Source organism: Daldinia caldariorum (genome assembly GCF_022478825.1).
Source record: "Daldinia caldariorum strain CBS 122874 unplaced genomic scaffold F4812scaffold_25, whole genome shotgun sequence".
Classification (NCBI taxonomy): Eukaryota; Fungi; Ascomycota; class Sordariomycetes; order Xylariales; family Hypoxylaceae; genus Daldinia; species Daldinia caldariorum.
Window position 1 is genome coordinate 415110 of NW_025953061.1, and position 23715 is coordinate 438824.

A 23715-nucleotide genomic window follows, 5' to 3' on the forward strand; every position below is an offset into this window, starting at 1 on the left:
TGGACTTGAATAAGTTTAAACAGAGGCAAAGGGACGAGCTTATAGAGAATTTTACGTGCAACATACTCTAGCAGGAATTGCCTACGAAGTAATCACGTATTTAAAAGGCAAGCTAGAGAAAGGGGCTCGGATGTATTCGTTGCGTCGGAATTCGGATATCGGATCACGGAACCAACTTCTTGGTATCGTGAATAGTTTCAATCCTCCGCATTATGAATATCATGGGTTGATATCTACCTAGGGTACATAATTAGGTCCCTTTTTGATCGGAGCTAGGCTATTAGCATAGACTTCCATCGAAGATGACCATTATCTGTATGTTCTCTCGTCGCTCGACACACTAATTATTGGCGCGTGCGAGACGACTGGAGTAGCAAAGGCAGAGCTAATACTTCGCCCGAATTGGCCTGTGATATGTCAGTATGTAAAGGAATACGAAGTACTAAACTTTACCTTAGGTAAGGTAGGTAAACACGATCTATCTACTTGTTCAACTTGTTCAACTTGTCCAACGTCAGCTTCAACTCCAGTTTAACCCCACATCAGCTTACAATGGCGTCTGAACTCAAGATAACACATTCAGGAATCACCTGGTTTAAAGCTAGGGACCCGTTAATTACATATTACCTTAGGTAACCTTTACGTCGAGGCCTTAAAATGTCCCCAGGATGTCGCCTTTTAGAGAGAGATTTCAACAATTGCTCTCCAGATCGAGAGGTGAAAAGATATGACGGGCTCCGACTTAACGCACCAGCTACGTTCTGCTGTCTCCTCTCAGGCGTACAATGGATTAATCGACTCCGTACTGCCGACTTTAATCAACTGTGTTTCGGACATTGCTAAATCGCTCAGGGCGTCGCACCATGTCTCGCGGGCGGGCAGTGCAAACGCCTTTGGGGACGATCAACTGAATGTGGACGTATTGGCTGAGAACAGCATCCGGAGCGCCATTTCTCGCTGTCCTTTTATCGCGGTTGCTAGCAGTGAGGAGGACCCGGTTGAACGAAATGTCCAAACCCAGGAATCTTCTGCCGGTAATATTCCCGAGGAGCAATATACAGTAGGATTCGATCCTTTAGACGGGAGTTCTATAATAGCACCAAATTGGACCGTCGGCACGATTATTGGTGTTTGGCAAGGGAAGACGGCACTAGGTCAGTTACCAGCAAGCAAACTGGTAGCCGCCGTGCTTGGTGTCTACGGACCGCGTACCGCAGCCATTGTTGCGCTACGCGTTCCGGGCTCTGAGCCAGTATGTCTCGAACTTGGAATTGGCGAAGACGGGTTTCGCGACGCTGAGATCATTCAGTCCGCCGTGCGATTATCAGAGTCGTCGTCTAAAGCCCGTTACTTCGCCCCCGCAAATCTCCGCGCGGCGGCGGATGACGAGAAGTACATGAGTATAATTACACACTATGTCCAGAGTAAATATACCCTACGATATAGCGGCGGGCTCGTCCCGGACATCTTTCACGCATTAGTCAAGGGTCATGGGATATATATATCACCCGTAACTTCCTCTAGCAAGGCCAAATTGCGGCGTCTATACGAATTATTCCCTCTCGCACTAGTAGTCGAGTGTGCCGGCGGGACTGCAATCGACCCAGCGGATGGAACAAATATATTAGAAAGGCCCCTGGAGGACTTGAATGACACTGCGGGTCTTATCTGCGGAACAACCAAAGAGGTCGAATTTGTGAAAAAGGTCCTCTTTAACCAGAGCAGTTAAATCACCGCTGAAGGATCGAGAAAAGCAAACGAGGGTGGTCGGCCACTTATTACGCATTTGGTAAACCTTACAGAATCCATCATTTAGATAAATACTCTTAGAAACTCAACTAGGGCCATGATAGCCATCGCTTGTCCGTACGGCATGCTCGTAATCGGGATGTCCTTGTAATGCTGTAGCGTGTGACCCATGCCGGTGCCGAAAGACGTGTTTAGGAGCTCCCCATCAGCGTCAATGTTTTCCAGCACCGCTCGTATGGCTTTAAGAGCTACGGCTTCATATTCCTTCCCTATGTACTTCTTCCTCTGCGCTTTGAGAATTCCAAAGGCAAATCCAGCCGTCGCGCTCGATTCTACGTACGAGCCTTCCTCCTCCGGCTGGTCGAGAAGCGTGCGCCACAGACCCGACGACGTCTGCAGGGGCTTGAGGGCTTCGCACTGCGCGTTTAGCGTATCCAGAAGGTGATTTCGAATCGGATCGTTGGGAGGTAGGTCTAGCAACTCTAAGAATTCCGGGATAACAATTGTGAGCCATGCGTTTCCCCTGGCCCACAGGGCATTCGCGAAATTGTGGCCGCCGTCGTGGAATGTCCAGCCGTGGAAGAATAGCCCGGACTTCGTGTCGAATAAGTATTTGATGTGAATGAGGAATTGGCGTTTCGCTTCCTCGACATAATGGGGCCTGTTAAGTAGTTTTCCAATCTTGGCCAGGGGCATGACGGTCATCATAAGCGTATCATCCCATAGCTGCTGATCGTTCACCTCCAAGTACGTGATATGCTGCATGCCTCCATACTTGGTCCTCTCTAGGTCATGATACGCCCATTCTCCCCAACTATCTAGCCATGGAAGATAGGTCTGGTTTCCCGTCTTTTCATACACGTAGGCTAGCGTCAAAAACACGGCCATCGTGTTGATGTTTTTAGTAGTGCCACCTGCCGCAAATCTGTTGGCAAACCAGTCTTCGATAATCTTGAGATATTTCTCATCCCCTGTAAGAGAGTAATAGGCCCAGATTCCGTTGAGACCGATACCGTGCGTCCATTCCCAGTCGTTCCATCCTTTCGTGTCGATTACGCGACCGTCTTCCAGCGTCAGCAAGAATTCTCCTGTCTGATCTTTGATGTTCACTAGCCCATCGATGAGAAGACGAATCTTGGCGTGGATGTTGCTGGATTTGATCCCGTGAATTTCTGCCGGCATCTCGGGCAAGGTAAACTTTGTACCTCTCAAGACGTGCGAAACTCGAGCTTGTATTTGGACAGGGAGTTTCAAGCTACGTTAATGGACGTATTCGAATTAGTACCTAGACAAGGACACACCTAACTTTTCTCCTCGGTTCTTTGTTTAGTATCGCGCAGTAAGTACCTCAGGTAAGTAACAAATAATTTCGTTCTAATTAATACTGGGCAGCGACTAACGTCTCTTTGAGGATGAGGTTATATATGACATTCAAGTAGCCTCTGCGTGAGGAGTCAAGAGTGGTGCATATCTCGGTTTGCTCCACACCGTATTGTAGTGCTTCAAGTGTGTCTCCAGTCGTCGGGGCAATCACCTCGTCGTGATATCCACTACATCATTCCGTGCCAATTTCTAAAATAAGCTAAGGTCCTAATAGGAAACGAACCATACCGCTGCTACGGCATCGCTCTTAGGACAACATACGAAGAATAACACGGGTGACATTCTAACCCGAGAGGGCATGCTTCTTGGAGTACTCAGCTACGCAGCTCATCTTCAGTGGGGGAAAATCTGACTCCGATCCTTTCGAACGCGGCAATTTGTTTCGGCTCAGCTAGCACCGAAGCTAACTCGCTGAGGGGGAATATCCCCGACGGTCGTGGCCTCATTCTCTCCGGAAAAAGTTGGAGCTCCATCCTCAGCGGCAGGGTCATCTGCTTATGAGCTAGTCTGGAGTTTGGAAGGACTCTGGATTTATTGTCTCTGGGGTTTTATCCCCATCCCCCGGATTTTGGAGAACCAACCCCAGCTGATCCCCAGGTAGCCCCAGGTAGCCCCCAAGGAGCCCCAGACTCATCCTGGTCTTGTCCAGATTTCATTCCTGAGCCTAGCATTAAATGGGGGCACTATCACCTCTCTGAATATAGGCGACTCGTATATTCAGATATGATTTGCCGAATGGTATTCCTGCATTAACCCCCCCGTCATTGGTACTAATTCGACGAGGTGGCTCCCAGTCCAGGTTAAATCTGTGCAGGCAAATGAGAGTTCACAGAATGATCGGTCATCGGCCCCGTGTTGGATAGCTCGCGTGCGATGTCACGGTGACAATACAGGAAAAGCTTATGCATTATGTACTCGATATTGTCGGGATGTTAATGGAGCGAGATGTGAATAAAAAGATGATATCATCTTCCCAACTCATATTTTGCTTTATCTCTCTTCCTCTATCCTCCTCGGTGGTCATTTCCGCTCTGTACATCTCTGCAGCTGCTTGAGATTTCCCCCAACAGCATACCTACGGAGAAGAGCACCCCAAACGCACGGAATAAACATGTCCTCCATGGAGGTTCCCGACCCAGATATGGTCCAATCCAAGACATCTCACCAAGACGATGCCTCAAAAAGGTATTCGATGGCAGAGATCGAGCGGGCACAGTCAGTCCCTGAAGATATCGAGGGCAAGGGAGATCACGCAGACTATAGCAAAGTCGACAAAGAAGTTGCCAAATATTCGTCAGCCGTTCGGATCAAAATATCACCCGAAGAGAACATTAGACTACGGAAGTTAATCGACAAGAGGATCCTCGTTGTCATGATTACGACGTACTTCCTCCAAGCTATCGACAAAGGCACACTCTCGTTCTCTTCGATCATGGGCTTACCGAAAGACACTGGCCTCGTTACTCCAGATGGAAAAGTCAGCCAGGACTTTTCTTGGCTGACTACGTGTATCTATATAACCATTCTTGTTGTCGAATACCCGCAGGTGAGATCTACTGTGTAACCCTAGACCTCTCTCTAAGTTAGTTGTAGAAGTTGGCATGAACTATGCTGACCATGAAACTGTTCCAGAATTATATTATCGCTCGAGTTCCCGTTGCCAAGTATCTCAGCTTTTCCATAATCGCATGGGGCGCCGTTTTGGCCTGCCATGCAGCATGCAAGAACTTGGTCGGGCTGGTCGTCGTCCGTACGCTCTTGGGACTTTTCGAATCGGCTTGCCAGCCTGCCTTTGTGATCCTCTCAGCTATGTGGTATAGACGCGAAGAGCAAGCCTCGAGGGTTACGTACTGGTACATGATGAACGGCGCGCAGCAGATCGTAGGCGGCCTTCTTGCCTATTGCTTTACGCTTATAACGGACGGGCCCCTCAAATCGTGGCAGTGGCTTTTCATGGCCTATGGCATCATTTCCGTCATATTCGGCCTTTTCGTCCTCTGGTGGATGCCCGATTCTCCCATGCGTGCCAAGTGCTTTACCGAAGAAGATAAGCGTCTGATGGTTGAGCGAGTTCGAGACAACCAGACCGGGCTGCAAAATCGAGTCTTCAAAAAGGAACAGGTATGGGATGCATTGACAGACCCGCAGACGTGGTGCTATGCCGGGATTCAGTTTACCACGACTCTGCCGACTAGCGGCCTCGGCGCCTTTGCGAACTTGATTATTTCTGGAAGCCTTGGGTTTAGTAACCTTCAGACGCAACTCCTGGCCATGGTCCTCGGTTTCTACATCATTATGGTACTTTTAGGCTCAGTTTGGTTGGTGAAGAAGTTTAATCAAAACATTTTGACTATGTTAGGCTTCATTATTCCGTAAGTAGCTTGAACCTACCCTCATTTTAACGAGTTGTGAGCGGGCCACGACTGACTTGATTCGTCTAGATCGTTCGTGGGTACCATTTTACTTATGACCGTACCCAACGAGACCTTCTCGCAACACGTGGGACTGCTCATCTGCTACTACATCACGCTGTCTTTCTGGGCTGCGCAAACATTGGGCCTCTCTCTGATGTCTCGCAACGTTGGAGGCCAGACGAAGAAGAGTGTGGTGGTCGCTACGAATTTCGTCTTCTGGTCTGCAGGCAATGCTATCGGTCCCCAGGTATTCCTATCACGCGAGGCACCGAAATACCACACAGCATTTGCGACTCATCTTGGCTGCTATGCTCTTCTCGTCATCATCCTCTTGTTTTTCCGCTTTTATCTCTCAAGGCAGAATAAGAAGCGTGATCAATTGGCTGCGGCTGGTATGAGCGAGGCTCGGGACGAGAGATTAGCCCACGCTTTTGAAGACTTGACAGACAGGGAGAATCCTAATTTTAGATACGAATATTAGAGCATCTATCACCTGTTTGCTTCGTAGCATCTACCGTAGCTACCTACTTACCTGATATATAAACAGACCTAGGTACCTTAGGTACCTCTTATATACCAGCATTTATTGAACACTTAGGGTGTAGGTAGTGTAGTCTTTTCGGTGTATAAATAATAATGACGTATGATCCGCGGTCCGCATAATAGGTAGAGTTAGGTACCTCCCAACTACCTCTTATGTTGGCTTTGTTTGGTTTTTTATAGGAGATATTTGGTCTTTGTTTTAGATGTAAAGCTTCCAATGGGTACAAGTACCTAGACCCATTGAGACAGGTACCTAATATTCCTTCCATTTTTATGATACCTCTAGGTACATGTGTCACATACGAAATGCTAGAGGTACCTAGGTGGAAGGTGCAGATATCTCATGTTACCTTAGGTACCTCCTATCTGCACTTCCTGACTTCTTGAAAGTACAACACGTGTGTACACGCTAATGCAACCCAACCCACCTTTACTTTAGGAGGTAGGTGCTGGGATTTTCCAGCCTTAGCAACTTCGTCAAAAGCTTCGGTTTTCAATTCAATAGCTCCTACCGGTCGCAGCCTTCTAATATTTTATTTTACTAATTGAACGATTTTTTCGCTCCTTTCGAAACACTCAACTACCCCAGGTGACGAGCAGCCTCCATCACTCGTATCAAGTCCTATCTTTCGATATGGATTATCGATCGCCCTCGCGAGGCCGTAACGAGTCGCGTTCTCCTACCCCGAAGTCGCGTTATACACGATCGCCTTCGCCAGTTCGACGACGTCGATCTCCTACGAGATCGCCATCCCCCGCCTCCCGTCGCAATGGTAGACTTCGCAGCGATAGTAGAAGCTTAAGTCGCGATCGTGACGACCGGGGCAGGAGTGAGAGTCCACTTCGAGGCAGTACTAAGGTCAGTCAATTCGCTCTGTGTATACCTATATATCTCGACACGTCGCCCTCATCGCATCATCATACAATCCTTACTATAAGTGGCCATGCTAATATAGTTCCTGCGTCTAGATAGTCGTGGAGAAACTCACGAAAACGATCAACGAGGATCACCTGCGCGAGATCTTTGGCCAGTATGGTCCTATCAAGGACCTAGACATGCCTATGAACCGAAAACGTGAGCAGATTCCTTCGCACCAACATTTATTATAGCGAGTTCTATATGGCTAACCTTTCTCTAGACAACACCAATCGCAGTACAGCTTACATCCTCTACGTTAATGAAGCTGATGCCGAGGCTGCTATTGCCCATATGCACGAGGCTGTCCTCGACGGGGCTGTAATCAATGTTTCCATCGTTTTACCCCGACGAAAATTCTCTCCTTCTCCCCCGACTGCGAGCCGCGGCGCGAATATCGACCCTCGACTCCCCGCACCCGGTCCTAGAGTCCCTGCCAGAACTGGAGGTGGAAGAGGGGCTGGATTCGGCGGAGGAAGACCGCCACGCTCACCGCCCCGTTTCGGTCGTTCCGGTCGTGATAACTTCGACACCTATCGACCACGATCTTACTCTCGATCTAGAACCCCGCCTACCCGTCGTAACCGCAGCCCCTCGGCTTCTTATGGATCTAGGTCTCGATCTCCCCCAAGAAGGCGAGGCGGAAAGAGAGATAGCTACAACGATCACGATAATGACAGACGACGTAGCCCCAGCTATGACAGCTTTCGAGGTCGTAGTCGTTCACGTAGCCGCGGAAGAGGATATCGTTAAACTTGGTAACTCATCTTTTTTTTTTTTCCGCATTGCGTGCTAGTGGGCGTTTGGAAGGAAGTAGGGAATACCACACCATGACAAGAGATCTTCCTATACGAGTGAGGATATTGACTGTCTAGCAATTAGCTACGAACTTGGAAGCAGTACGTTTATTCATTCTTTATTGATCTACCTTTAGTCGGCTGCTTATGGTTTTTCTAGGTTACGATGTCTTGTTTTTTTTTCCCCTCTAATTTCCGTGGCTACGACACGTTGCCTAATATGAACCTACATACCTAACCAAACCTAACCTAACCTAGGGTTTTGTATATCAGGTATAGGTAGTTATGTAGCTCGTCAAGTAGCACATTCCGATGATAATGAGATTGTTCCGACAAGATTCCGGACTCCTTAACTAGATCGTCAAGAAGTTTCCCCGATACCTTGTTGCCTTAGCAAACAGACGCTTTCCCCAATGACCAATGCTAGTATCAATTCGTAGTGATTTATCATCAATTTTCACCTTCCATTATAGATAGTCTCGGCGTTTGGCTCCATTCTTATTTCAAACCTGGTTCATTTTGTTGCGGATCCTCGAATTCGCTTGATCGGTAAGCTTAGCTACCTCCATTTAGAACTATTCATGGCTGATTAATCTACTATATTTGTCATACTTGTTATGCCTCAAGCTCGCGCTGGTCGCTTCAGCTAGCCATTCGTTTCATATCTTGGCAATTATATATAAGGCCTCGTGCCTATTTTATTCAGTTGAAAAGGCAAGTTAAATTAAGCAGCTCTACGAAACTGTATAGGTGCCTTGGGAGGTATATATTAAAACTGTCTTCAACCCGAGTACACGGTCCAATCCATTTACACAACTCGCCTATTTATAACTATAAAAATGTCATCACCCCTTCAACTATCTATCCCTAGCCGGATTACGGCTTCTAATCTCCCTCTTTTAAAAGAGGATTCCTCGAAACCGCACCCAGAACCCGGTGTAGAAGTGCTCGTCGATAAACTTGAGCTGGAGCCTATTCTGGGAGGCGCTCTGAAAAGGGCTAGAATAGCATCCAGCAAGAAATTGCCAACTAACAACGATGGACAGTAAGTGTCGCTCCATGTTCCCCTTTATAACGGTGCAATTGTGTTAGTTCATTTCCACAAAGGTCCATTATGTTGCGAGTGACAGAAGGGTGCTGACGGACAACCAAGCGGCAATCTACAATTAGACCCTGTGCCGGGACTCGGAATCGTGCGTATGTACTAACCCTATCCCCTTTTATTATTCCTGTTCGAACCTGAAGCTGCCGATTCTGACTTGTCTGGAAGTTGTCATAACCTGTGATAGCTTTCAGGAGTCGACCTCCGCTTCTGACGTTTCCTGCAAATAGCAATTGCTGATCTGACGCGTTTCTTTTTAGTTCCTGGTGGTCTTAACATGTACTACCTAGACATTGCCCCCAACACAGAGGGCGCAGTTCACCGTACTACGTCTACTGACTATCTTGTGGTGCTGAGCGGGACTTTAAGCCTGATAACGCCTCCTGACTCATTTGACATCGTCGACGGGCGTGGTACGTACGGCGAGCTTGTCGAAACGCTATGCAAACCAGGTGACGTCGTACTTCAGCGCGGAATAATGCATGCGTAAGTTATACCAGAGGGCAAGCCTTCCGGCCCCCTCTGTCCTTTTTGCGAGCTTCGACGTGTACACAAATAACGAGACGGGTTCTAACAAACGGTACATAGCCTATCGAATCGTACCAATGAATGGGTCCGTGTCATCGCCATGGTTGTAGCTTCGGAAACCAACCGTGTGCCAACCGTGGGATCGGGTCACGGGGACCAGGCAAATACTATAGTTTTGAATGACGAATGGCTTCAGTAGACCAATCGGGGTCTAATCGGCCGGTAGGTGGACGGCGCGGTTGCGGTGGTCATTCTATTTCTCACTCATCTCGGTCATCTCGGGTGATGGTGTAATCAGAAAAAAAACCAACTCGCGTGCCTTGTTCGGTTACATGAGGCTCGAGGCGTGTAGGGCGGCCAATCACCGAAGGAGACTCTCCCTGGGCTACCATGAGCCTCATCGTTGACTGCCGGTGTTACCATAGACGATCCTCAACGATCCTCACAAGACGCTTCTTTTTCCCATCTTTTCGCCTAAGCGGTTACATAGAAGTTAGAATAATAGCCTTATGGGAAGTGTTTGTAGCTGAAATCTCCGCCGTAGAGCTCGGCATTCCCATTTTCCGCCTAACACAGCGTTCGATACGTATAGTGAAGGAGACTACCAAGTCGATTCGTGCTACCTACATGCTCAAAATTAAGTGACACTATGTCTATTACCCATCTTGCGATTGCGGCTTTGAGCTGACCTGACTACGAGACGCCTAATCCGTGTACAACTTTCGAACCTAATCGGATCTACGCCAACTAGTATGCCTAACCTCTCCGGAAGTATAGCTCGAGTGAACATGGCAAAGCTCGCGGCGCGTTCCATGTTATATCATCCCGCAGGCTACAGAAAATGAAGTACCTACGCCAGAACAAGCACGCCGTGATAACTTGGTTCTTCTTGCCTCTTGGATATCGTACAAGAGACCTTTAGTTACGAGCCGCAAAAAAACATGAAGGCGCAGGGCTCACTCTACGTCGCAAATTTAGCCGTTAGATATATAGAGCTTATGGCAGAGATCACCACACATGACAACATGGGTGCCTTGCTCATCAGTATGGCAAACGGGGTAGGCTATTTTATTCTCACAGGACTGTTCACGAGAGCTTCTTCCGGCACGGATACTGAATGGTAGGATCATGAGAAATCTGTTGCGGTGCGTCCCGGCCCGTCATCTAGCCTACATCCTTTGCTTCCTTTCGCCGTGCCCCTATTCCTCCTCTACCAAGAAAGACGCTTGCTGTAAGTCAGGAGAAAACTATAAATTGGCCACCTGGAAGCACGTCCGAGCAGATTTCTTGTCGTCACCATCACGCACATTCAACTCTCTAGGCTAAAGGCACCAAAAGGCATCCGATCTTGCAAAGCTCATAGGGAGATTGCCAAAAATGACACAGCTTACCATATCGAGCCAGCCTGGCCCAGGGCCAGTGTCGACTCTATCGTCAAAGAACGATGATAAGGAGATATTCTACCACTTCAACCTCTACCCGGGAGCATTTTCCGTGGAAGTGCCCAAGAAGATATCCTTCCCTAATCCGCCACGTCCCCCAACTCCAGGGCCACCTCGGCCACCCCCAATCCCTCCCCGTCCGCCGGTACCCACGCCACCACCCAGTCCAAACTCTTCAGCAGAGATGGAGTGGCTCCAGAAAATTCTCATAGAGAATATCTCTGCTCTTGCCATTCGGGTTATGAATACCTGGTTCGCCTTATACGGGCCGGTCTCATTTCCCCACCCTCCTCGTCCACCTACTCCAGGCCCCAGGTAAGTCTCAATGATCCGTTACTAAACCCTCTTCACCCCTCTTTCAAGTACGGTCACTTTGAAACGTGGCTGTGGAGGTATAAATTTCTCTCGAATGCTCGCTCTTTCACCGAATATTATTGAATGGTGACTAACTACGTATACTACATCAGGCCAGGACCAATCGGCCCCCGTCCTGACGTGCCCACGCCGCCGCCTAGCCCTCGCAGATCCGCAGAGAGCGCAGGCTGTGATGCGAGCCAGGACGGTAACAATACTGAAACTTGTGGCCCTAGTATGACTTGGTTGGGACAACTATTCTATGAATGTCCAGACCAGAAACTCAATATCTTATACACACCGAAATCCACCTCATACGACCCCTGTGAAGGTGAAAACTTGGACGTACAGGAGGGAAAACGCAAAAATAAGCTTACCGATGATCTAAGTCGATATGAAACAAGACTGCAAAATCTCATATATGTCCCAAAAAGCGTATCCAGTCTCCACATGTCTCACCTCAATTCCTACGGAGCAGACAAGACAGGCCGTTTAGGTCAAGCACTCGGCTGCTAGCAACAGAACTATTAGACACAGCCTAAACCGCTCCAGAACGTTAGCCACAGGATCACGTGGAAGGACATTCGACAAGTTAGACACCGCCATCGAGAACCCATCGCTGATGGTGGTCGAGTCACCTGCAGTTTCGGGCATATGCTCGTGGCCGACATCATCAATAATAGCCGTCATATAAGCACTCTTCGCAATTGTCAACATATATACACGCTATGCAGGGGATTACCCTCCCGAAGTCTAACTCTCTGGATTATAACTCGAGTGAACCGTGGCTCTTCGCGTCCCTATACATACGCTGGATAGGGATGGAAAAGCGGCTCACGAATCCGGCAGGGCCCTTAGGCACATGCAATTAACGTGCAGTTGGTGCAACGCTGACGCGCAGGTTCCACGACATAGGGCAGTGTTCCTAGGCCGGGTCTGGTACCTTGAGAATCATGATTCGACGATTTCACTTTTCTATCCGGCTCATCAGACTCTATATGGTTATTTCGTTTCGTTTCACCTGTCCGCTTTCGTTAATTCACATGGAGTGGGTCATACAACTGTCATGGAATTTCGCTCTTTCTTTCCTTTCTTTCCTTTACGCGCATCTTCTTTTTTCTTCTATTCCAATAGATTTCGTTCCGGATAGACGGATAGACGGCGAGTGTCGTGGGCTATCATAGAAATAGACTTACTAGATGGAGCAACATCCTTCCTCGCGGAAGAACTCTCATTATTCTTCATGGGGAAGATCAAAAACGGAAGGAAAACGGTGTTAGTGCTATTATTTGGGTAGTGTACCATGGATTGAATTCCTCTTGATTTTTAGAAATTATGTAGACTGTTTTTTGGCTTTCATTTCTTTTTTCCTCTTCATCCTTCCCCCTTCCCCTTTCCCCCCCTTTACCTCGTTCTGGCCCCATCTATTCAGGTCGCATGCAGCAGGAACGTGGGTTTGGATTTCTCAACGGTTCATCATACCTAATAGTTAAGGGCTATGTATGGGTTTAGGGCTGTAAGGTCAGAAGCGTCCGAACAAGTAACATTCGGGTCGGGGAAAGCGCAATACCACTCGCTTTGCATTTAGGTAGTTTCGGGTTGCTTTATCCGTCTTCATGGGTCCGTGGGGGCTGTCGATCTTTTTAGCAATGATGAAGAAAAATCAACCAATCGGTCGTCATAGATGTTATACACGCAGCAGCTGGATCTGAATAAGACTTCCGCATCTATATAGGTTACACATTGACTTGTCAAAATGCATTCCTTCTCGTACCATGTTCGACAGCTTTTACTAGAAGTAGCAACGGCCTGCGGGCCATGTTTAAAAGACGTACACAGACAACGCCCTCGATGCTCGGTCCCGCTCCGAAAACGTGGACGACTCTACATTTAACTACATTTACATCACTACCTACCCTAACCTACCACATTTAGCCCGCTTCAGCCCCGAGAGCAGTCATCTAATTTCCTAATTCCCCCTTCCCCGCCGCCTCCCCTCCACTGCCACTTGTCACTATGGGCCTTTGTAAGTCATTGCTAATGTGAAACTCTGACGTACTAATTTGCCATTTGCTATTTACAGTCTTGAGGGACGTTTGACTTACCATGCCTGCATGCATACCTCTACCTACACGCCTGATTCAATCGGATCAACTCCACATAATATCGACATTCCCTCTCGATAAATCCCCGGCCCCAGATCCCAACTAATTAACCCTAGGCAGACCCGTACACCTTGCCCCCATATACTACTACATGTGTCAGCCTTTTCTAAAGCTTGACTTTGCCGATCACTACGTACCTGTCATCATACGCGATTATCACGCATTAACCCCGGCTATCTCTACACAAGGGATGAAATATCGCAAAATTAATAGCTCCAAGCCTCGATGAATATAAGGTCAGCGTCCCTTAATAACCTGGATCCCCCCGGCTTTCCGATATCGAGTCCCAATACGACCAATAACGTTTCTCCGTACGAACTTCTAGGTATTCAATTGCCGAGTAAACCGTACTCACGATGAAGACAACCAGGTAGCCGATCATGTGTATCTATCGATCGAGGATGATGCCAAGCTACCGACAAAATCTGCGCCTCATTAGATGTTCTCTGAATAGAAAGAAAACTGCTGTTTCAGGACCCATCGATAGCATCTCTGAGTCTTCGTATACTGAGCGACTACGGCGAGGCCCTCGCTACTTGCAGCTAAGATCTAAACCAAGCATCTTAACCGCATGTGCCAGCCCCCCTTATCGAATTCGTAGTTATCCACCTGACCATAATTAGCTTGCTGTCAACTACAGATCGGGTAACTAGCAGTTCCTCAAACACTTCTTGTGGCAGGGCTTCTAGACAAGTATGGAAACTAGAAGGTCTCATGGTTTTGGCATCGTTCATGAGAGCTGACCGGGATGTCATCAATAACTTGAATTTGACTCCACGTCAATGTTCGGGCGCCATCTCCTAGCCTTTCCGGCTTAGCATCTCGTTTGAAGTCTCTCGACTAGCATGTCATGCTATTTTTAAGCGGCTTTTTAGCAGGTGCCAACCTTCGAGGCATTCTATTTTTGGCTTTCTTCAGCACTGTCAGTGAGGAGATGATCTGCGACGACAGGTATTCGTAATGATACATGCGTCATGGTAGGGCTCGCGGCTATTGCTTGACTGCTTTTTAAGATACCATGCGTTGCGTTAGCAAAATCACACGCATTACCTTAGGTATGTATAGGCCTTAATTTGAATCCGAACCCGTTTTTTTTACTATTATTACTATTATTTGCCGGTATCACTACGAGATCAGATAACTCTGGTAGGGTGTATCAGATATCATGATTGTATAAATTTCTGAGCCCGAAAGAATTCAACGACAGCATAGTAAACAATAACCAGCGCACTCTTTTTTCTTATAATCGTGCATAATCTATAATAAGTCGTCGATATATATAGGTCAGTTCTACGTACCATGATCTCCATTATCATATCATTTCTCTGAGGTTCATGTCCGACCCGATCCGTCAAAAACGGAATCATAGTGTATGATGATTACCTACCTCGCTCATAATGTGGCGGCATCATGAAAACGCACCTACCTAAGGTAGGGCTTATGCTATTACGTCAAGATAGGTTTACTCACTTGCCAAAAAGACCCATCCAAGTTGACACTCTGCATGATTTTATAGGGAATATGCGTTGATGCGAGCATATTACAGCTGAAACTTCGTCCCAAGGTTCAAAGTTCTGGCACGCCACGATATTAATGGTTTTTAATCTAGGGCAATCCACATAATAATGCTTTATAGGGAATTCGAGATAAAAGCTTGTCGAGGCTTAAACTCATCGAACCGGTTGAAACAATGCAATGCGCAAATGAGACTTGCCTCTATGTGTCTAGTGGTGTTAGTTTTAGTTAGGAACCTACCTATCTTACACGCTTGGTGGACGATCTCGAGCTATACTAAACCTTAATTGTACCGCGATAACTTTAGATAAGTTCCCGTTTCCTAAATTTAGCAGGTTCTGCGATCGCCACAAGCTCAAGTCTCTCTCTCTCCTCTTTTTTTTTTTTTTTTTTTTTTTTTTTTTTTTTTTTTTTTTCCCTCAATTCGTACCTCTTATACCCAACGCGCGAGTAGAGCACGTTTTAAGCTTCATGTCAAATCAAAAGACTCATTTACTATGAAGCTCTTTATGACTTGAGATAATGCTGTAAAAGGTCGATAGATATTCTTATCTAAGTCCGTTAAGCTCATAACCTCTAGAGCTCTGAATTTGTACTAAATCAACCTAATCAATAGGACCTGTCCATCAGCATCAACACACACGGCAACTGGTAAGGAACTCACACTTATCGCTTCTAGTATCGGGTATTTGTGCCACTATAAGAGTCGTACTATTGTATTCTAAGGGTTCCAAAGGGAGCCTTGGACGGTCTAGCCATCAATAACATGCAATCAGCTGGACGATACCACCCTATGCATGCGTCAATATTCATCCCGATTCTTTCAACTTTGCAACCTATGGATACATCAATGCAACCACACATCGGGTCCAGCCCACCCTCGGCTTATCTACCTAGGTAGAGCTTTCAACTGGCGCTTGTGCCGTGGGACGCGCCGTACAGAATATCGATTCCGTTGCTGGGTATTTTTCTCAACTTCCACGATACCTCCCATTAGGTTTCCCCCCATTAGGTATTATGTATCAACTTCTACGGCCGCGCGACTTTTAATTCTGTCCACTTCAAGGCAGCGCTAACACCCACTCAATAAAGTTGATTGATCAAGCTACATATCCCTGACATCCCACTTCTCGAGAGTTAGGTAAGGTACTTCTAACCTACCTAGGTAGATATCTAAGTACCTTTCGTAAGGCTTTTTAATCTGATATCTGAGTAACTACCATCTACCTGTAGGTAGTTCCTACTAATTTAGGTATTTAACCTGTGATAGGTAAGAGAACCGGTATAATGAGGCGTTGTAAAATTTATACTTTGCTCTCTCTCCTATCCTCGGTAGCTTTCAAATCTCCGTTCACCTAAGGTAGAGCCGATAATCAGAGCAATGTCAAGATAAATTGGCCCACAACAGCATATTTTCTGTTGATCATACTTGAACTCTTCTCACTATCATTATATTCATCTTGGTTCGTTCTCATTCCGCTTCAACATTCTTATCCCTGAAACCCATATTCAATATCCGCTGGTGGTTCAATCCAGCTAGAGGTGCAATGGAGCAAGTGGGAGGGAGTAGTTCTTCTTTCAAATACCCAGTATCAACACCACTTCGCCGATTCGACACACCTAGCGACGATGGAACCAACCCGAACCTCGGCCCGGCAGCCTCCCTTGGTTTATCTATAACACCGTCACCAGAACCTGGTGCCGAGCCCCCCTCAACTGGAGGTCGTAGGCGAAAAAACCAGATACCGTATTTCCACTCGCGAAGGGTTAGGGGACAAATAGAGAAGCCTTGGCTTCAGAATCAACACTGGAAGGAGAGAATGACCAATATTCTCCCTGTCGTCGGTTTCGTAGTAGGTTTGGGGATATCTGGTCTTCTCGTATGGGACGGAATACGCTCCGTCGCCAAACATAATTACTGCTTAGTCTTTGAAGACAACTTCACTACATTTAACGATGCCGTATGGACAAAAGAAGTCCAGGTCGGTGGCTTTGGGTAAGCCGAGACTCACCTTGCCGACGAAGTCGTAACTTGAGTTGACGATTGTGTGCAGCAACGGCGAATTTGAACAGACAACCGGAGGAGATGAAAATGTCTACGTACACGGTGGTCGCCTCTTCATCAAGCCGACTCTTCAAGATGCCGACCTCATCAACAACTTCAGTATCATCAACCTTTTAGAGGACGGAACCTGCACTTCCAAAGAGCCATCCGATTGCATAGCCGTGACTAACTCAACAGCCGGCAACTCGTCCCTCGTGCCCCCTGTCAAATCTGGCCGCATCAATACCAGAAAAGGAGCAACTATCAAGTACGGCCGCGTCGAAGTCACCGCTAAACTCCCTCAGGGAGATTGGCTCTGGCCGGCAATCTGGATGATGCCCGCTCACGATATCTATGGGCCCTGGCCGGCCGGCGGCGAGATTGATATCATGGAAAGCCGGGGAAACAATCGGGATTATGCCCAAGGCGGTAACGATATAGTATCGTCGGCTTTGCACTGGGGGCCAGATCCTGACCACGATGCGTGGTGGAAGACCAACGTGAAACGCCAGGCTTTGCATACAACCTACTCTTCTGGCTTTAACACCTTCGGCCTCGAGTGGTCCCAGAACTACCTCTTCACTTACGTAAACTCGCGCCTCCTGCAGGTTCTCTACACCGACTTTAAAGAACCGCTCTGGGAGCGTGGTGGTTTCCCCGAAGCTACCTCCAACGGTACACGCCTAAAGAATACATGGTCGCCTACGGGACGCTTAAACACCCCCTTTGACCAAAGGTTCTACTTGATATTGAATCTTGCCGTTGGTGGGACTAACGGTTGGTTTGAAAATTCGCAAAGCGGGAAGCCTTGGATCGACCAGAATCCCTACGCGAAGCAGGATTTCTGGAATTCGCAGAATGTGTGGTTACCAACTTGGACTAGCCCGGCGATGGAAGTGAGCAAAGTTGCTATGTGGCAACAGTGCGATGGAAATGAGGAATTATAGGTTGGGAAATATCCGTAGTGGTCTAGACTTCTACATCAGCGCTATCAGCATTGCTATTATTATTTTTCTTCTTCTTTTTTTTCCTTCTTCTTTTGATTTTAGGTAGATATGGTAGATTAACATAGCGGCTGTTGTCAATGGCGAGGTACACATGGTGCATTCTGTGCCCGATTGGCCAGCATAAATCGCTGAATTAGGTACAACATCGCTAATTTATCTAGGTACCTGCTATATCAGAGGTTAGGTACCTCTCAAGTTCCAATTGGCCGGGGGCAATTAGTATGTAAATTTCAGCCGCAATATTGGAGCATGTGTCAGGAAGAACACCTACTCTTCTTGCTACGAGAATGTTCAATGTTCATTGCAACACACCATTATGAAATGACCCTCACAGAAAATTCCCCCCAATAGATACTTGGTGATAGCCTTATCTGATCAAGGTTTTACCCGCGAGAAATGGTGTAACAGCGAATGTTAGGGATGGGTTACGATAACGCTTTAGGTATAGCTAAGACGGTTTATGATCTATCAGGTTAACCACCTACTCCCACAATACGGTAGCTTTCTCGTATATGCATCCAGATATATGCAACATCAACCAACTTCCACCAGCCTCTGGCATACGTCGCTTACCTACCCAGGTATGCACCGCGCTCTCAGCACGAACTAATAGGTAGTTCGAGACGCCGTGGCTGTCTACCAAGTATCTCGATGCAACCCACACGGCATATATCGGGCCGGAGCCTGCTGCTGCGACGTAATCCGCAGATAGGAGGGATGCACGGTTCGCATAAACAGAACTGCTGTTTGGATGTTAGTATGCAGTTTCCGCCGAAATTACGAGAATGATATCAGCTACAGCATGCGTAAGACCTAAGGTATCCGCAAGGGTCCAGATGCCGGACCGAGCTCAGCATCAATATATTGCATCGTACAAATCTCTCTGGGTTGTCGAAAACAACTAGTTCAGCTTGCAACGTATTTTCCCCATTCTCCTAATGCAGGCTCGCTTAAGGTACCTAAGGCATCCAGCGCTTTTGAGTCTTATATAATACATTTCTCGTGATTCGCCTAGTACCTACTTCTTGGGCACATACGGAAAGGCTAGACTAGACGGTACTTGTACTCAGATTTGGCATCTACCTGATACATGGTTGCTCGTCTCATCGCTCCCGTATTAGACCCTCAAGCATTATATCTAAGCGCCTTTGTATCTGCTTCCTTGCTAACTACAGATATGCTGTCTTACTCGCATCTTGGATTATAGACGGTCATTTTATTCTCAGGGTTGTTAGCCAATTTAACCTAATGAAGGGAGCCCACGATCGTTGATTTTGCTTTTGTCGTTTAGTCCAACACTGACTATGATCTTATTCGAAAGAAAAAGGTAAAAGAAAGAAAAAGAAAAAAAAGTACAGTAGAGCATGGGCTTCTATGGCTACTTTAAGCCGAAGAGGCCTGCCCAGGCAAGGCAAACAGAAACACCTCGCAAGCCGCAAAGGAGGATATTTCCAGAGGGGACCTTTGACGGGTTAATAAATCTGAACGATTTCAAGCTTCCATGGAAATCCCCTCTAGGAAAATCAAGTTCAGTGAAATGGCGAGATTCTTATTTCAGCGCGGGTGTCACAGAGGAGGTCAAGCAAGAGGTGATGGTAAATTGGCTGTACCAACAACAGTGTTCGCGTCTATGGGTGAGCGAGGGGAGTGGTGATTATGAAGGAGTTCTCCTTCGCAGGAACTTCGGATCTTACCTCAGTTGCCCATCTCCGTTAAAAGGGTCGAAATTGGCCAAGGCTTGCTCCGCTATCAACGTAGAGGTAATAACATCACTACCGACAGTTCATCAAGGCGCTTTCTGCTGACCGATTTATAGTGCATCCTTACTGTTAGCTCTAGGGTGATAAGGTCGTTTCTTTCGTCCCTTCCCGGCGCCATGAGCGTTCCCTTGTCCACCGGCCTCCGAATCCAAGTCTTACCGTCCATTAAAGAGCTACCAAGAGCAAGAAAACACCAAGGTGCCGCTTTTTTAGCACTGGAAGGCTTGCTAGTAGTCTGGGATGATAACCCATTATGTCTCATTGACCGTGGAGAAGCTATCGAGGCGGAGTTGTTAGCACTGGTGTGGCGATTCCGCGACTCTGACAAGGCCAAGGAAAAAAGAGAAAAAGAAGAAGGGGAGGAGGAGGAGGAACCGGACTATTCTCCCACAGAAGTCGGAATAGACTTGGGAGTAGATCTGGGGCTAGATGTGGAAAGCGGTCAAGTCAACCCCGAAAACAGGCCGGTACATTTGTCCAACACATGTCTTATTTCTTTTGTGGTATTTCTCGTAACCCTCTCCTTAGGTGCGGCTTGGAGACAGCTTGCGATTGAAGTCTCGGTCGACGGCAGTTATTCACGGTTGGGTCTGGTGGTTATATTTCCAGTCCAAGTATTCTTTTCTCTATTCTTCGCCCAGGTTCTCGTCGGATGTTTGGCTCAGATGTTTGGTCCTGTCACTCAACTCTCAGTCAACTCCAAATACTATTCCGCCTTGCCACCCCCTCGACTGATGACCACGACATTGCCGCACGTGGTAAGTTTCTTCTTATATGCTCACGCCTATTTAGTGTTTTCCTTTCCTTTCCTTTTTTTATTTTTTATTTTTTTAGGCTTTTCCCAAGTCCCCAACAAAGCTAAGATACCTACCCACTTACATATGTCAATGCTAACGCCGTGGCGTGTACGACAGACTATACAATGCCCAGTTTACAAGGAAGGCCTCGAAACAGTCATTCAACCTACTGTTCTTTCCATTCAACGCGCAATGAGCACGTACGAGTTGCAAGGTGGTACTGCTAATATGTTCATCAACGACGATGGCCTCCAGCTTATTGCCGAGGAGGAACGGTTGGCCCGCATCGCGTTCTATTCCAGTAATAGCATAGGCTGGGTCGCTCGTCCTAAACATGGCGAGAACGGCTTCTTGCGTCGCGGCAAGTTCAAGAAGGCTTCCAACATGAACTACGCGCTTATGATCTCCTGCAAAGTAGAGGATCAGCTACTGCGACACAGTCGCATGAGAGAATGGGCGCATGTAGACGAAACGTTGGCTTATGAGCAAGCATTGAAGCAGGTTCTCGAAGAAGACGAAAGGGCTTGGGCAGATGGTAACATTCGCGTTGGCGACTATATACTCCTTAGTACGTTTTCTGCGCAATATGCTATGTCTTGGGACGCCATCTTGGCTTGAGCAAATACTAATTGGAACTCCAGTCGACTCTGATACGCGTGTTCCTGCCGATTGTCTTTTAGATGCCGTTTCGGAGATGGAGCAGTCTCCCAACATCGGTATCATGCAATTCTCTTCCGGCGTGATGCAGGTGGTCCAAACTTACTTTGAGAACGGCATTACCTTCTTTACCAGGCTTATATACAGCGCCATCAGGTATACGGTCGCGAACGGCGACGTTGCTCCCTTCGTCGGCCACAACGCCATTCTACGGTGGGGAGCAGTCCGGCAGATTTCGTACCGAGACGAGGATGGCTACGACAAGGTCTGGTCCGAATCGCATGTTTCGGAGGACTTTGACATGTCGCTTCGCCTTCAATGCCGCGGGTATATTGTCCGCCTCGCCGCGTGGGCCGACGAGGACTTCAAAGAGGGCGTCTCTCTAACTGTTTACGACGAACTGGCACGATGGGAAAAGTATGCGTACGGATGCAACGAGCTACTATTCCATCCCATCAGAAAATGGCTTTGGAAGGGCCCCTTCACGCCTTTGTTTCGTCAATTCCTCCTTTCCAACGTGTGCCTCACCTCCAAGATCACGGTCGTGTCCTATATCGGTACGTATTATGCTATCGGTGCGGCGTGGATCATGACTTCGGCCAACTATTTCATCATTGGTTGGTTTAACGGATACCTGGACAAGTATTACATCGATTCCTGGAAGGTCTGGTTCTCTATTGTTATCGTCTTTAACGGTCTCGGTAATATAGGCCTGGCCGTGATGCGATATCGCATGGCAGAAAGGTCGTTTGCGTATGCTCTGTACGAAAACTTCAAGTGGACATTCCTCCTAGCTGTCTTCTTGGGCGGGCTATCTCTCCATGTCAGCCAGGCCTTACTCTGTCACATGTTTGAAGTCGACATGAGCTGGGGCGCAACGTCAAAAGAGGCCGAATTTTCCAACTTCTGGATCGAAGTCCCCAGGGTCATAAAAAAGTTTAAATATTCCATGATCTTCTCGCTGCTCTTCATCGTAGGAATGATCATCCTCGCCGTCGCACCATTCATCCCGCAGGAATGGCGCATCACCGATTTTGTCGCCATTTTACCCATGGCCACAGTAGCGACTAGCCACTTTCTCCTGCCTCTCGCGCTCAATCCCGCGCTAATGACCTTTTCGTGGTAGCTGACGGAGGTGTCATGTCCACAAGTACCAACTAGACACGGTGGAGTAAACGTGAAATCTTAGTACGAAGGAATTTGATTGGATATATCTACATACTATATTAGACTTGAATTATGTTTGAATAGATCTCGATGAGCTACTCCGCCGTGTCTAGTTAGTACTTGAGGATATACTTTAGGTCTAGGTACTTATTGTATATTTTATTACCGGAGTTTCCTTACCTTATATGTACGTTTATCCCCATCGTTGCTATTCTGGTTATTCCTTAATATATATATATTCCTGATGAGCTCTGACACAGTTGAGTACCTAACCTACCTGATAACTAGCAGATACCCAGAGCGATGAATAAAAAGATACCAGTAGGACCAAGCACCGGCCCGATATATTACGTGTCGCAGGCCAAATTCTGGAACCAGCAAGAAGAACGTCAAAAGAAAAGTGGTGCACCCTCCCGACTCTTTCAAGGTATAGGTCTCGGCTCTTGAGGGTCCAAACAGGGGCCAAAAGAAAGTTATTCCGACCCCTGAAAGAAAAATAGTAAAAATTTTTTAGCAATGTTCAAAAATACTTTGATATTGAATAATACACTTATTCGGATGTACTTCGGATCCCTCCCTAATTGGTGCTAATTAAAGCGCAGCACCCCTTAAAGGTGCTTGTCGAATTTGTGTAGAGTCTAGACAGCACTAATACCTAACCTGTCTCACCTAGGCACACACACTAATTATCCACCTACATAATGTTGTACCTGGCATAGGTAGCTGCTTAGAAGAAGTATAGGAGGTAGGTAATACTATCACGTCACATATTATAAACACCTTACAAAGTTCATACGTCTCTATCGTATCCTGTATTAGTGATAAGATCACTTCTACTGGTAATAATACATGTGGTAAAAGTTATTGCGAAAACAAAGGATGTTAGGTAACAAGTACTTTAAGTACCTAAGGTACATACCTCTAACTTAGTTGTGCCTAATATATGAGATGGGTGTTGCCTTTTTTTTCTGGCTCGGCGTCACGAGCCGACTACTATTTCGATGGGGACTGGCACCCTCGAAAATTAATGGTCGGGTCTTAGCATTTACTTTAACAGCATCGCTTGCATTCAATATTGAAAATAACTACGAAAGAAAATTCTAAGAAAAATTACCTAATTAACTAATATAAAGGAACTCTTCTAGAATCTTATAAGAACTTATTCAAATAGGTTTATTAGTATTTGCTGTTTGAATAATTCTTTGGAATTTAACAAATATAACCTGGTACCTACAGTATGCCAAGACCCGGCCATTAATTTTTGAGCCTGCCAAGGGGATAGCTTAATCAATGCCGATCACCTAATGCTCAATAGGCATAGTGCCTAACGGCGCTTGTTGCAGATCATTAAAGGCCCCCTGGCACCCCCCTATGT

The 23715-nt window shown here is 47.0% G+C and overlaps 8 protein-coding genes across 8 annotated transcripts; 7 read left to right on the forward strand and 1 right to left on the reverse strand.

The window, feature by feature from the left end:
• Positions 1-193: 193 nt before the first annotated feature.
• On the forward strand, positions 194-1771 carry F4812DRAFT_239578 (carbohydrate phosphatase). The gene has a single exon (XM_047930619.1). The coding sequence runs from the start codon at positions 728-730 to the stop codon at positions 1727-1729; it is 1002 nt and encodes a 333-aa protein (XP_047786045.1). The 5' UTR covers positions 194-727; the 3' UTR covers positions 1730-1771.
• On the reverse strand, positions 1771-3626 carry F4812DRAFT_239440 (glycoside hydrolase family 105 protein). Its single transcript, XM_047930618.1, has 3 exons — positions 3394-3626; positions 3097-3299; positions 1771-3004 (listed from the first exon to the last, which is right to left on the reverse strand). The coding sequence occupies exon 3, from the start codon at positions 2929-2931 to the stop codon at positions 1813-1815; it is 1119 nt and encodes a 372-aa protein (XP_047786046.1). The 5' UTR covers positions 2932-3004; positions 3097-3299; positions 3394-3626; the 3' UTR covers positions 1771-1812.
• Positions 3618-6071, forward strand: F4812DRAFT_239375 (MFS general substrate transporter). Its single transcript, XM_047930616.1, has 3 exons — positions 3618-4678; positions 4765-5504; positions 5574-6071. Exons 1-3 carry the CDS (start codon positions 4244-4246, stop codon positions 6025-6027), a joined length of 1629 nt encoding a protein of 542 aa, XP_047786047.1. The 5' UTR covers positions 3618-4243; the 3' UTR covers positions 6028-6071.
• A 415-nt stretch (positions 6072-6486) lies between these two features.
• Positions 6487-8274, forward strand: F4812DRAFT_446206 (RNA-binding domain-containing protein). The gene is made up of 4 exons (XM_047935621.1): positions 6487-6948; positions 7059-7164; positions 7229-7904; positions 7963-8274. Exons 1-3 carry the CDS (start codon positions 6724-6726, stop codon positions 7756-7758), a joined length of 861 nt encoding a protein of 286 aa, XP_047786048.1. The 5' UTR covers positions 6487-6723; the 3' UTR covers positions 7759-7904; positions 7963-8274.
• Positions 8275-10034, forward strand: F4812DRAFT_446208 (uncharacterized protein). The gene is made up of 5 exons (XM_047935622.1): positions 8275-8351; positions 8406-8847; positions 8956-8999; positions 9165-9390; positions 9493-10034. The coding sequence occupies exons 2-5, from the start codon at positions 8642-8644 to the stop codon at positions 9629-9631; spliced, it is 615 nt and encodes a 204-aa protein (XP_047786049.1). The 5' UTR covers positions 8275-8351; positions 8406-8641; the 3' UTR covers positions 9632-10034.
• Positions 10035-10809: 775 nt separating this feature from the next.
• Positions 10810-12064, forward strand: F4812DRAFT_468585 (uncharacterized protein; the record flags this gene model as incomplete). The annotated part of the gene is made up of 2 exons (XM_047938799.1): positions 10810-11189; positions 11342-12064. 2 exons carry the CDS (start codon positions 10810-10812, stop codon positions 11742-11744), a joined length of 783 nt encoding a protein of 260 aa, XP_047786050.1. The 3' UTR covers positions 11745-12064.
• Positions 12065-16455: 4391 nt separating this feature from the next.
• F4812DRAFT_463565 (glycoside hydrolase family 16 protein) lies at positions 16456-17899 on the forward strand (the record flags this gene model as incomplete). The annotated part of the gene is made up of 2 exons (XM_047938227.1): positions 16456-16904; positions 16963-17899. 2 exons carry the CDS (start codon positions 16456-16458, stop codon positions 17897-17899), a joined length of 1386 nt encoding a protein of 461 aa, XP_047786051.1.
• A 946-nt stretch (positions 17900-18845) lies between these two features.
• Positions 18846-22901, forward strand: F4812DRAFT_446220 (glycosyl transferase family group 2-domain-containing protein). The gene is made up of 4 exons (XM_047935623.1): positions 18846-19719; positions 19776-20477; positions 20634-21084; positions 21158-22901. Exons 1-4 carry the CDS (start codon positions 19324-19326, stop codon positions 22297-22299), a joined length of 2691 nt encoding a protein of 896 aa, XP_047786052.1. The 5' UTR covers positions 18846-19323; the 3' UTR covers positions 22300-22901.
• The last annotated feature ends 814 nt before the right edge of the window (positions 22902-23715 follow it).

What these genes read in the sequence shown, in the direction of transcription:
- F4812DRAFT_239578 (XM_047930619.1), top strand. Translation starts at nt 728, where the DNA reads ATGACGGGCTCCGACTTAACGCACCAGCTACGTTCTGCTGTCTCCTCT.
- F4812DRAFT_239440 (XM_047930618.1), bottom strand. Translation starts at nt 2,931, where the DNA reads ATGCCGGCAGAAATTCACGGGATCAAATCCAGCAACATCCACGCCAAG.
- F4812DRAFT_239375 (XM_047930616.1), top strand. Translation starts at nt 4,244, where the DNA reads ATGTCCTCCATGGAGGTTCCCGACCCAGATATGGTCCAATCCAAGACA. An exon ending in TTGTTGTCGAATACCCGCAG is followed by an intron (nt 4,679 to 4,764) that starts GTGAGATCTACT and finishes AAACTGTTCCAG; the next exon opens with AATTATATTATCGCTCGAGT. An exon ending in ATGTTAGGCTTCATTATTCC is followed by an intron (nt 5,505 to 5,573) that starts GTAAGTAGCTTG and finishes TGATTCGTCTAG; the next exon opens with ATCGTTCGTGGGTACCATTT.
- F4812DRAFT_446206 (XM_047935621.1), top strand. Translation starts at nt 6,724, where the DNA reads ATGGATTATCGATCGCCCTCGCGAGGCCGTAACGAGTCGCGTTCTCCT. An exon ending in CACTTCGAGGCAGTACTAAG is followed by an intron (nt 6,949 to 7,058) that starts GTCAGTCAATTC and finishes TCCTGCGTCTAG; the next exon opens with ATAGTCGTGGAGAAACTCAC. An exon ending in CATGCCTATGAACCGAAAAC is followed by an intron (nt 7,165 to 7,228) that starts GTGAGCAGATTC and finishes ACCTTTCTCTAG; the next exon opens with ACAACACCAATCGCAGTACA.
- F4812DRAFT_446208 (XM_047935622.1), top strand. Translation starts at nt 8,642, where the DNA reads ATGTCATCACCCCTTCAACTATCTATCCCTAGCCGGATTACGGCTTCT. An exon ending in CCAACTAACAACGATGGACA is followed by an intron (nt 8,848 to 8,955) that starts GTAAGTGTCGCT and finishes CGGACAACCAAG; the next exon opens with CGGCAATCTACAATTAGACC. An exon ending in CAGCGCGGAATAATGCATGC is followed by an intron (nt 9,391 to 9,492) that starts GTAAGTTATACC and finishes AACGGTACATAG; the next exon opens with CCTATCGAATCGTACCAATG.
- F4812DRAFT_446220 (XM_047935623.1), top strand. Translation starts at nt 19,324, where the DNA reads ATGGGCTTCTATGGCTACTTTAAGCCGAAGAGGCCTGCCCAGGCAAGG. An exon ending in CCACGACATTGCCGCACGTG is followed by an intron (nt 20,478 to 20,633) that starts GTAAGTTTCTTC and finishes CGTGTACGACAG; the next exon opens with ACTATACAATGCCCAGTTTA. An exon ending in TGGCGACTATATACTCCTTA is followed by an intron (nt 21,085 to 21,157) that starts GTACGTTTTCTG and finishes TTGGAACTCCAG; the next exon opens with TCGACTCTGATACGCGTGTT.